The following is an 11693-nucleotide window of genomic DNA, read 5'->3' on the forward strand; positions in this document are numbered from 1 at the left end:
CTCTCTCTCTCTCTCTCTCTCTCTCTCTCTCTCGTGTAATTTCAATAGGAATTAGATATTGTTCTCAACTTTGTCCCCAGAGAACCAGATCAAATTGTAACTCTAGATTATATACTAAATGCATACAAATCTCTATAATCTTTAAGGAGTGGTTTTAGCACATTTATATTTCACAGCTATTCCAAAAAGTAATTCCAAAGGTGGCTAAATTTTTATAAAATTCTTCCAAAATGTCTAATATTACATAAGTGTCTAAAAATGCATTTACCATTAAAAGCTGATTTTTTACTTATTAGGGAAGTTTTGTTAAGCCTTTCAAATATAGCCACTTTCCCCTTATCATATCTCTAGATATCAATATCTTTACTTGGTATGAAATATATGACTCTTACTATATCTACATTCAAATCTGTTTCACTAGAACAATTACATTACAGCATATCACTTTTCTTTAGGAGGATTTTAGCCCCTATCTTCCGAAGCAAAATTTGCTTCTGAGTTACTAATCATAGAATCCCTAAAATATTGTTTTCAGATACAAAATTAAATTTGTGTGGAATACTCAAGACATAATGTAGAATTACATCTTTTACAAAAGATATTATTGTTACAAACAACTTGGATATTAATCAGAACTTCTTGATAACAGAGGTAAAATTACATAACATTTTTCTAATTCTACTTTGAAAAACACAATTTATTTTAGAAATAACTTTTACCTTCTTTTAAGTTCTCGGGATCCTGAATTCTCATGACCAACACTTCTCATCCTAGTGTTTTCTAGATTGCGCCATTGTCCCCTTGGTTTGTACTTCAAAATCTCATTTTGCCACTCATCATCAAAAGCATGAGCATCACCTACATTAAATATCAAAGTAGAGGGGGTAAATATTAAGGTATCAAGTGTCGGTAAGTGCCTTGCTCCCCACACATTTCATTCTAGCCTGATGTTTCCATTAGCCTAACCTCAAGATAGACACAGGACCATATCCAAATGTTACTTCTCAGACCAAGGGAGTGCCTAGACCGGCACTGTCCAATATGGTAGCCACTAGTCATATGTGGCTATGGAGCACTTAAAATGTGAGTTGTCTAAACTGTGTGAAAAAAAAGGGTAAAACAGTTCATAAAAAATGTTTATATGTGATTACATGTTGATATGATAATATTTTGGATATATTAAGTTAAATAAAACCTATTACTACATTTAAAAAATGAGTAAGGAAACTACTTCAAATATAAAGGTCTCTGTCTGATTCAGGGTAATATGACGTTTTTTGTTTGTTAATCTTATATTTCTATTGATAATTTGATTTTTGATGATCTGGTTCTTCATGCACCTGCCTGGAGATCATATTATTCTACCCAATGGACCTCTTGACCCAATTACACTGACTTACAGTCTTTCTTCCTGGATCTTCCCATAGTGGTAATCCGTTTCCTCTGTATTTGGATAGTCCTCCTGTGACTAGTACTCCCTATTGACCTCACCATTTTCCTTTGTCACTTGGCCTCACAAGCTTCTGTTGGCAACTTCCTAAGACAGGTTACTCATCTCGACTGGGGATTTATGTTGTTATGAAGTAGGTAATCTTACTTCCATAATAACAACAATAGATAAATGATAATACCTGTTCTTTCAGATTGCCTTTATAATAATGTATTCCTTCACTAAATTTTTCTTTAACAGGTTAATTATTGTGAAGTACTCCATATATAAATAGGACAAAATTACAAAGTTTAAAATTAAACAAAGATTAAGATGTTGTGACTTCCATCTCATTGAATAAGGATAATTTTATCAAACTCCAACCTTAAGAGAATTTTTTTTAAACAATGATACAATAATTTCAACCCTCTACTATGATAAAACATTTTTACCCAAAATACTTCTGAAAACAGGAGATAAATATAACTTAAAAACTACAATGAGAAGAGTCAGGGTATTGGAAGGATTTAAATACACTGAAGAATGAATATGAAATCTAGAAAATGAAAAGATTTACTTGATACATACATGATATGCTATATATTATATATAAAATATATTTCTAACAATACCAGAAATTAAAATCTTATCTATATAAAAGTCTAAGTGCCCAAAAAATACAGAACTGTTTAAATAAATTATGGTCTATTGATGATAAAACTTTCAGGTAACCATTTGGAATGTCTGAAAAATAACATAATAGGTGACTGTTCACAATTATAATAGCGAATTAAAATAAGCCCAAATTATATAGATAGTAAAATACTGATATTGAAAAAAGTATGTGTGTTTATATATATATATATATATATATATATATATATATATATATATATATAAAACTACAAGGAAGAAATACACTAGAACATTAATAGTAGTTAATTTGGGTTGAGATGGGTAATTTTCATTTTCTTTATACTTCTTTATTCTTTTCAAATGTACTTCTTTGATAATCAGAAATATTTAAATCTCATTTTGCCTACTGAGTCTTACTAAATATAAATTCAAAATATTCAATTTTCCAAGTATAAAATAAAAAACAAAGGATACTCTGAATTACCAAAAATTACTCTAAAAACAGATCTATGAAATGATGAAACTACACTTACACTACTTTTATAAGGTATTCCCTACACAATTATTCATAAACTACCTCAAAACGACATCTTATGAAATGTTTCTACAAAAAATATTCATCAAGTTCTACTAAGTACAGCTGCTATTTTAACTTTAAGAGGAAGAATGCTATCTTCTGTGATAACTTACTTTCATTCATATTAATGAATTCTTGATTGACCTCTTCATCTCCAGTCTTGTTGTTCTTTGACTTTTGAATGACATGAGCTCTGTCATGAAGATGATGACCAACAGCCATTTTTTCTAGTCCACTGTCAGAATCTCTCAATGTTCTCCTAGTTTCCTTTATCTATAAAAGTAAATAAAAATTAGCTACTATTTATTTTTTTTAAGAGTTTATTTGAGTCAAAACCGAAGACAATAGCGGGGGAGCAAGATCTCATATACTACCAAAATTAGCTATTATTTAAATATAGAATGGATATAATTCTAAACTCCTCCTGGCCTATTTACCTATAGAAGTAAGACCATAAATCTGCTGTTCTAAAAATAATGGGTACTCAGTTCCACTACAAATTTACAGTGAAATTATAGTAATAGTTCTCTGATATTTCTTGAACTGCTTGAAATTAAAATGCTAGGACAAATAGAATCAATACAATTTACCCTTTTATTCCAAATTGTAATCAAATATTAAAACAAATGATAACTTAATTATATAACACTTAGTTACTTCAACACTGCCCTTGACAACGTAATAGATGGGAGTACATGCTACCATTCCTATAAGCAAGGGCAACTGATTATTCAGCAGTCATGTTGATGGGCTTGAATCTCATGGCTACCACCTATGAACTCCATGGGTTATTATAACATTTATGATAGTCAAAAACTATTAACATGGTTTGCTATGGGACATCCACATTTATATTCTGTTTATAGTTAGGATGTATGTCACTCATAGCAAGTTAATATTAAAATGTCTGAGATGAATAAGCTACACTATTGCAAAGGCATCATTAAAAGGTATGTCTTACATGTAAGAACTAAAAAATGGACTACTAACACCCATTAGACAAGCAAACCTAAACTAGTGTTTACTGAGTACTAACAAGGAAGTGGAGTAAAGGGAACTATCATATTAGAGTTTGTGGAAGCTGTTTCAATCTCCATGTGATAGTGACTTGGTAATTTCTAGTAAAGACACACACACCTCCTACAACCCAACAGTACCATTCCTAGACCCTTTGCACAAGGAGACATGCATAAAAATGAATAAGTGAGGGCCGGCCGAGTGGCGCGATGGTTAAGAGCTGGCTTGGGACACCAGAGGGCCCCGGTTCGGATCCCATATATGAGGGCCAGTGACACTGCCCTCTACAGCTAAGATGCTGAACAACAGCTCAACCTGGAGCTGGGCAGCCCTGAGTCGCCGGCGACGGCGTAGGCTGCAGCCCCTGTGGCAGTGGGTTGCCATGGGCTACCATGAGCGGCCAGCAGCCAGCAGCCGCAGTGAGCGGNCCCCAATAAAAATCTTTAAAAAAAAAAACCAACTAAAATTTTAGCTAATACATTCAGTCCTTATAATAGTATTTTAATAATTTTGTAAGATCAAAGCCCCTTTAAAAGACAGCTGCATCACAATTTTATTTAGATAAACACCATTTTACATTTGTAATCTTACACAACTGGTAGAGTCAATAACTTATTTGACCCATAAGCTCAATATGGGAAATTTAGAAAGTTTAAATTATGAGAAGCTCAAGTTCAGTTTTATATAAACTACTACTATTTATTAGCATTTATTTTGTATAATGAAACATGGAAGAAGACATATAATTGACTTTATTCGTTCACTACTTTGGCCAAATCCATCACTTATCAGATTTAACAAACCTTTTTTAAAAATACACTTTATAGCCTTACATTCATAATTATATCATACTTAAAAGCTCCTTTTAGCTTTAAACCTTTCTTCTTATAACCATAACAAAGACTATTACTTTTAATTTCACTTGTCCACATTTTATGCAAAAGAAGCACAAATAGTTTCTTTTTCTTGTAGACACTTTGGACTGTTTATTTGGACTAGATATTACTAGATTGCACATATGCCAGAATGATTTTTTTAAAATTTATTTTAAAAATTCTTCAAGTGGAAGGAAAAGATAGGAACAGGAATAAGGGTTAGCTAGAGCCAGTTTTATACTGTTAAAAAGATAAACTGAGGTATATTAAAAAGTCTGAATTAGAGCAAAATGGATTCAAATAGGGCAGCGCCAGCCCAGAAGTGGTTAAGAGTACTCCAGCAAGGGGAACAAGGGAATAGACTTTTACAGAGAAGAGGCAGAAGCAAAGCAAGGAAATGTTTTTGGCTATAGCGTTAAGCAGATGCCTTACTTGGGAAAGCCTAATTGGCTGTTTGTGATTTGGTGTCTTTTGGTTTCAATTTCTTAACCTTGAGGCATTACAGGCTTAGGTTTTATTTTGTTCACGGGGGCTCTTACAAGCTTTAAAGCAACCTCTGTCTAATGGCCTTCTTGTTTAATAAATTTAATAATATAAATATTAAAGTATCCATGTAAAAGGCTAATCACCTTCTCTCTTTAAGGAGAGAGGAGTTTAAATATAAGCCATGTAGTTAAAAAGTCCTGAAAGGTGGGCAGTCTACGTAAATAATGTGGTCTTTTTGGAAAACACAAAGACTCCTTCTGAGGTTTTGTTGTTTTTTTGGTGTTGTCTCCGAAGGTGCCTCTCAAGTGAAAGTCTTCTTCAACATGCCCAAGTTCTCCAAAGTGGTCAGCACAATTCGTTGCTAAAGTTTTGCCAGGAGGTAGTACAAATCTATTCACTGACAAACCCATGAAAAATTGCCTGATGTTCTATCAAACGTAAAACATTGCTATGTCTGTCTCAGGCTGACTACTGACCTAAGAAACGTGTGGTTAAAAGGCAACATGGGTGGGGCCGGCCGAGTGGCGCGATGGTTAAGAACTCGCTTGGGATGCCAGAGGGCCCCGGTTCGGATCCCACATATGAGGGCCAGTGACGCTGCCCTNGTGAGCTCTGAGCAACAGGGTTGCCGGTTAGATTCCCACATGGGTCCAAGCTGAGCTGCCGCTGAGCTGCCAACAGGTGGCAGGATGGCTCAGCTAAAAAATAAGTAAATAAATAATAATTATCTGTAGGACATGACCTGAAAAGAACGTGGAAAAATAATGAACTGTCAATTATTTGCTCTTCTTCTCATTTCAAGATGTCCCATCATTGTTCCATGTTAAATGTTTTACATCCAGTCCATATGGTAGACAGCATCCTTGATGATTCTTAGATCTCTTAGAGACATCTCATACTTAATATGTCCAAAACGGAGCTTCTGATCTTTCTCCCAAACCCTATCGCAGTCTTCATTGCATAAATGGAAACTACACTGTTCGAGTTGCCCATACCAAAAACGTTAGTCCCTTTGACCCCACCCTTTGACACTTCTAATCTGTCAGCATGTGCTATAGGTACCACCTTCAAAAACAGATCCAGAACCTGCTTCTTCTTTCCACCTCCCAAGCAACTGCCATCTCCACAGAATTACTGCAACAGCCCCTGCTGCTGTTCAGTCTATTCTCAGCACAGTATCTAGAGGGTCCTTTTAAGCCAGATCATGTCATTTCTCTGCTGAAACCACTCCATCCTGTGACTTCATTGTTGCTGTTCTCTCTACTATTGTGTAGGTTTGAAATTTTTCATAGCTATTTTTTTTTTAATCTGAAATGGCCTTTCTGCTCTCTGAGGAAGCACCTGCAAAGCCCTGCTGGAACAGCTAAGCCAATGTAGTCCTACTTCCCTTGCCCTTTGCTCCAACCACATTGACCTCCTTGCTGATACATGACCAGTCTTTTGCTCTTTCCTCAGACACCAACGTGGCTCTTTCCCTTACTTTCTTCCCTGTGTTCAAATAACTTCTATCAGTGAGGTGTTCCCAGATCAACTCGTCTAAAACAGCAAGCTTCTATCTTCTCATGCTGCTTCATTTTCCTTCAGAGCACTTCTTAGACATATTGGTATTTTACACATGTTTATTGTCTGACTCCCAATGAAAATGTCAGTTCCATAAGGACAGTGATTTTGTTTTGTTTATTGCTGTATCCCTTTGCTTGTGCTAGGTGCTCAATAAATATTTGTTAAATGAATGAATGAGATCAAATAGAAATCAAAGCAAATTACAAGGGACAAGAAAAAGAAAAATCAGAGACTTAATGATGAATTTCAAATTTACATTTTGTATATCATCCATGTATTAATTTACCATAAAGGATTTGTAAGCTGCTTTGATATGAATAAATTTACTAATGCTGAATATACCTTTAAATAATTTTTTTCATTATACTTTAAAAAATTGTCTTTAAGCCTTTATATGTATTTGTCTAAAATATATAAATTAAATACATAATTATATAGATGGTAAAATAAGGTTTTTACTTTTTAATTTTAAGATAACTATGTTAAATAAAACGGTGTATTACACTGAAATTACCACTTTAACAAAGTTTCCTTAAGTAAAAATTCATACTCATTATCTTGTGTGTGTGTATATATATACATATATTCATATTTTTCTGTAATTATTATTCTGAGTATATTGTTAATTATTTTTATTAATACCACTTTTAACCAAAGTAATCAACTTGTGTTTTTGCCACAGAAAAAACTGGAAGACAAAACCAAGTACTGTCCAGCTCAATTTTTATGACTACAAATTATACATGATCTGTTAAGTTTTAAAGAGGCAAAATACACATATTTACATCATCCAAGCCATGTGCGCATCCTGTTAATTCAGTCATTTTATAATGTGTAAAATAAAGATAAATTAAAACTATCTTTAGTAACCAAAGCTTTGTTTAGCTTTCATTTTTACTTAGAAATTGTCCAAGCATCCAAGGATTAATAACATTTTCTAAGGTTTTGGAAAGTTAACTGAGGATTTGAAAAACTAAAATTTTAGGGCCGGCCGAGTGGCATATTGGTTAAGAGCTGGTTTGGGACGCCAGAGGGCCCCGGTTCGGATCCCACATATGAGGGCCAGTGACACTGCCCTCTACAGCTAAGATGCTGAACAACAGCTCANGCCAGTGAAGCAACGTCCTCCACAACTAGACTGAAGAACAAAAACGACAGCAACTTGTCTGTTCCCCTTCCCCCAATTCCCCAAAAAAATCTTAAAAAAAAAAAATGAATAAGTGAAACATCAGAAATACCTAAATATTTATCAGTAGAAAAATAGATTTAAAAGTTGTGGTACATTCATATTTTGGATACTATTAAGAAGTTAAAATAAAGAAACCACAGCTACATATATCAACTCGAATAAATCCCAGAAGCATATTATTGAGTAAAGTCAAGTTGCAGAGAACCCATGCAATATGAATCCATTTATATAAAGTTTAGAAACATGTAAAATAATTCATTAAATTGTTTATGAAGCATATATAAGTCACAAAATTATAAAGACATGCATTAGAATGATAAATTCCAGATATAGGAAAATGGTTCTCTGAGCGGGAGGGAAAAAGGAAAAGGAACCAAGGAGGGGAGAGCACATGGGAAGCTTTAACTGCAGCTGCAAAGTTTTTTGCTTCAAAAGGAAACAAAACAAAAGACAACTTAATGTAAATAGAGAAAAATGTTATGATTTGACTAAACTGGGTGAAAGGATGGGTATTCATTATATTAGTCTCTATATCCTTTCTGTACACTTGAAATATTTCATGAATTAAGAAATTCATTTACTTCAGATATAAATTAAAGGCAGACATTTATTTCATGAAACAAAGACTTCTTTTAGTGTCTATTTACCTTGTCAATATGTAAAGGTAATAAACACCATAGATATTTACATGCAAAAAGGTATCTGGGACAGGGGTAGGGGGTGGGGGAGATAAAAGAATTGTCTTTAATAGTTAGCTTTATTGTTTTTCACGGTGCCATGAGTCTTCTTGCCACCCCTCACCCCCACTCACACCCACGCAATACAAGATCAAATTTTAATAATTATATAGGTGCTCTATCATTCTATAACTTTATAGAGCTCCACGAATGCTTAGAAAATACTTACTCCTCCTGGAGCCCGACGGGTTTGAGTGGAGGCCTGGAAAACCTTTGGTGGTTCATCCCCCACTTTGGAATAAGTCATAACTGAGGAAGAACTAAATGAATGTGCATTTGGATCCACGGAAAGATGACCCTGGAGGTAAAGATAAGTTGTAAATCGAGAGTTTAGTCAAATATGAAGAATTAATGTCAGAGGATTCAAATGAGTAACAACACTAGCCAGAAGTTTTACTAAGGATGCTGTATGATCAGTGTGGGGTATCCATATGGCACCCCCATGAAGGTCCAATGTTCCTTCCATTTTAGGCACCAATCCCCTCTCCTTGTGAGGATCAACAGGTGATTCATTCAAGGATCCTTAAGTCTGTGGGATCAAAGACTTACGGCTTCAATTTAAATATAATGCTGAGATACTTTTATAGTCAGTGGCTGACAGTTGTATGCAATTTTGCCAGTGTTGAGCCAATTAGCTGTATGCCAAAAAGTTTTATACTTCCTGTGAGTACCAGATTGCTACATATTAAATTTATTATGAAATGATCCTTAGATTCCAAACTGGATGACTAAAATAATATGGGTCTTCTTCATCTCGAATCAAGTTATTGTTTTGATATTAATATTATGAGTAGAAAACTAAGAGAATTGGTACTAGTATTTGGACTATATTGATCTATGTAATCCAGTGTCTAAACATCATTCCTGAAATTTCTATTTTCAGAATTTTTTTAAAACATGGAAACTTAATTTCTTAGATTATACAATTAAGTGGCAAGTTATAAAATAATAAAAATATATAAATTCATATAAAATGTTCATTTACAATAGTGACTTTCAGCAGAACAAATGTTTTAGAGGTTGAATTTTTTTAATTTTGAAAGTTAATACTATTTTTTAAAACTTGTAGCTTGTGAAATCAATTTGGTGGGTTGTGACCAGCATTTTTAAAATATGAAGTAAAATTGAAAATATCAGCACACTAAATAGTATGATCATTTTCTCATAAAACTTTGTTTCAGGTATATTTATACAGTATATAAGTATTGTGTACTGGATAATGATGTAAGATCTATTTTTCAATCACTGTGAACCGTGGTTTAAAAAAAAAGAGTTTGAAAGCCACTATAGTACACGGTACCAATACCGTATTTGCCGGCGTATAAGACGACTGGGCGTATAAGATGACCCCCTAACATTTCCACTCAAAATACAGAGTTTGTTATATACTCGCCATATAATGCATATGTAAAGAAATATATGGTAACCCGAATTTACCACACTCGCAAAATCGCACACAGCCGAGCATACACCCAGCAGCGCTGCTGATGCCTGAACGGTATGTGGAATGAAGTGGGCGGGCATCGGCAGGCCACTATGGCACGGGGCAAGCACTATGGGCAGTCTATCTGAAGTGTACCTGGCGTATAAGACGACCCCCCACTTGGAGGCATATTTTTCAGGGCCAAAAAATCGTCTTATACGCCGGCAAATACGGTAACTGAAAACAATATTCTCATCAAATTTTTAGTACTTACAAAGTTTCTTTGTAATTCTTGCATACTGTTTCGCATATTTAACATCATTCGGTCCATTGCCTGAAAAGGGCTGACATCTGCACGCTACAGGATATTAGGAAGTAGGTTATTAACTATAAGTACAACACAAAAGAAGCCTTTTCCAAAACAGCTGAAATTTTTTTTATCGAATTCTACAGTGGGATCTCATGCAGTAATTGACCAGGCAAAGATAATTTAAGGACTATACAAAGAAAGAGATTTGTTAAAGAAAAAAATTGAAGATTATACCAATCCCAAACAGTCAACATATAAATGATTAGTGAGCTGTAACACTATAAATACATGCATACATTCGTGTGTGTGTGTGTACATGCAAGAACATATACACACATATCATTCGTCAACTTGCTCAAAACATAATTTGGTTAATATTTAAATACTGTGTGGTGTATTCTGGGCTGGGACAGTTCTAGCATAGTCTAGTGTTTAGAGCTTTCTTTCTTCCCTATCTTAGTCCCCTATTACACAAATAAATAAATCTTGGGCGTAAGATACCAGCATGATACTTCCACCAGTAAGTACCACATGGCGGATAGAAGCTGAGCCAGCCCTCCTTTTCACTGTAGGGTCCAAGTGGTAGAGGTTAAGTCACTTTACCGAAGGCTCAGTCGGGCAGGCCTTTGAAGCACGAGGTATGCTCCTTTGGGAGAACAGTTAAGAATTCCTCTAGACCAAGAGCAATTGTGATTCCCGGAGGGGAGGGTATCCAGGGGGAAAGTCATTCTTGTTTGTCACAAGTGAGGAGGGTATACAACTGGCGTGTAATGTGTAGAGGTCAGGGATACTGCTAAACATCCTACAAAGCATAGGTTAGCCCCCTAGAACAAGAATAACTGGCTCCATATGTCAGGTAGTGTTGAGGCTGAGAAACTCTGCTCTAGAAAAATTTGCCATTGACTTTGGGTTTTATCATTGGAACACTCACCAGAAATTAAAAGTGAAGCACCCAATGCATCATCTACTATTATAAAACAGAGAGAATGTTTGGTTCAAGGAACTCAAGCAGGAGGAGTCTTTTGAATCCTGTAAGGCACTGTGGTTCATTGCTGATATTTCAGCCCTTCTAGAGATGCTTTTGCTGTGTGCCAAGGCTGGGACTCAATAAAGAATTATCAGAGATTTGTTCATGTTTCTGCCTTCTGTTGGGGTTTTACTGCTAACAACAATGGGAACTAGAGGGGAGAACCAAATTCCCATAATTTGGTTAATATTCAGAATGCACACTTAATACAGTAGGGAACACAAAGTTATATTTAGGAGATACTGACATATCTTTGGGTACACAAAGGACTGCAATAGAATTAATCTGCATTTCAGAGATTCAGGAACTATTCGGAATATTTTGTTTCAACACCACACTGAAAATCAGGGCTGTCTAAGACACACAGTTCATGAGAGGTGGAAGGGGGCTAGCCCAAGGAAGAGGAGGAGGAGGAAGAGGAGGA

The 11693-nt window shown here is 34.9% G+C and overlaps 1 protein-coding gene across 2 annotated transcripts in view; it reads right to left on the bottom strand.

Annotated features, from left to right (window-relative positions):
* Positions 1-11693, bottom strand: part of MLF1 (myeloid leukemia factor 1) — a 56967-nt gene that overhangs the window by 12793 nt on the left and 32481 nt on the right. For both annotated transcript variants that reach the window (XM_019627152.1, XM_019627143.1), the window contains 4 exons: positions 10207-10290; positions 8679-8807; positions 2756-2915; positions 720-858 (listed from right to left, as the gene is read on the bottom strand). In XM_019627152.1, the coding sequence (XP_019482697.1) occupies positions 720-858; positions 2756-2915; positions 8679-8807; positions 10207-10290 (512 nt within the window). The remainder of the gene's footprint in view (positions 1-719; positions 859-2755; positions 2916-8678; positions 8808-10206; positions 10291-11693) is intronic.

Source organism: Hipposideros armiger, unplaced genomic scaffold, assembly GCF_001890085.2.
Source record: "Hipposideros armiger isolate ML-2016 unplaced genomic scaffold, ASM189008v1 scaffold_16, whole genome shotgun sequence".
Lineage (NCBI taxonomy): Eukaryota > Metazoa > Chordata > Mammalia > Chiroptera > Hipposideridae > Hipposideros > Hipposideros armiger.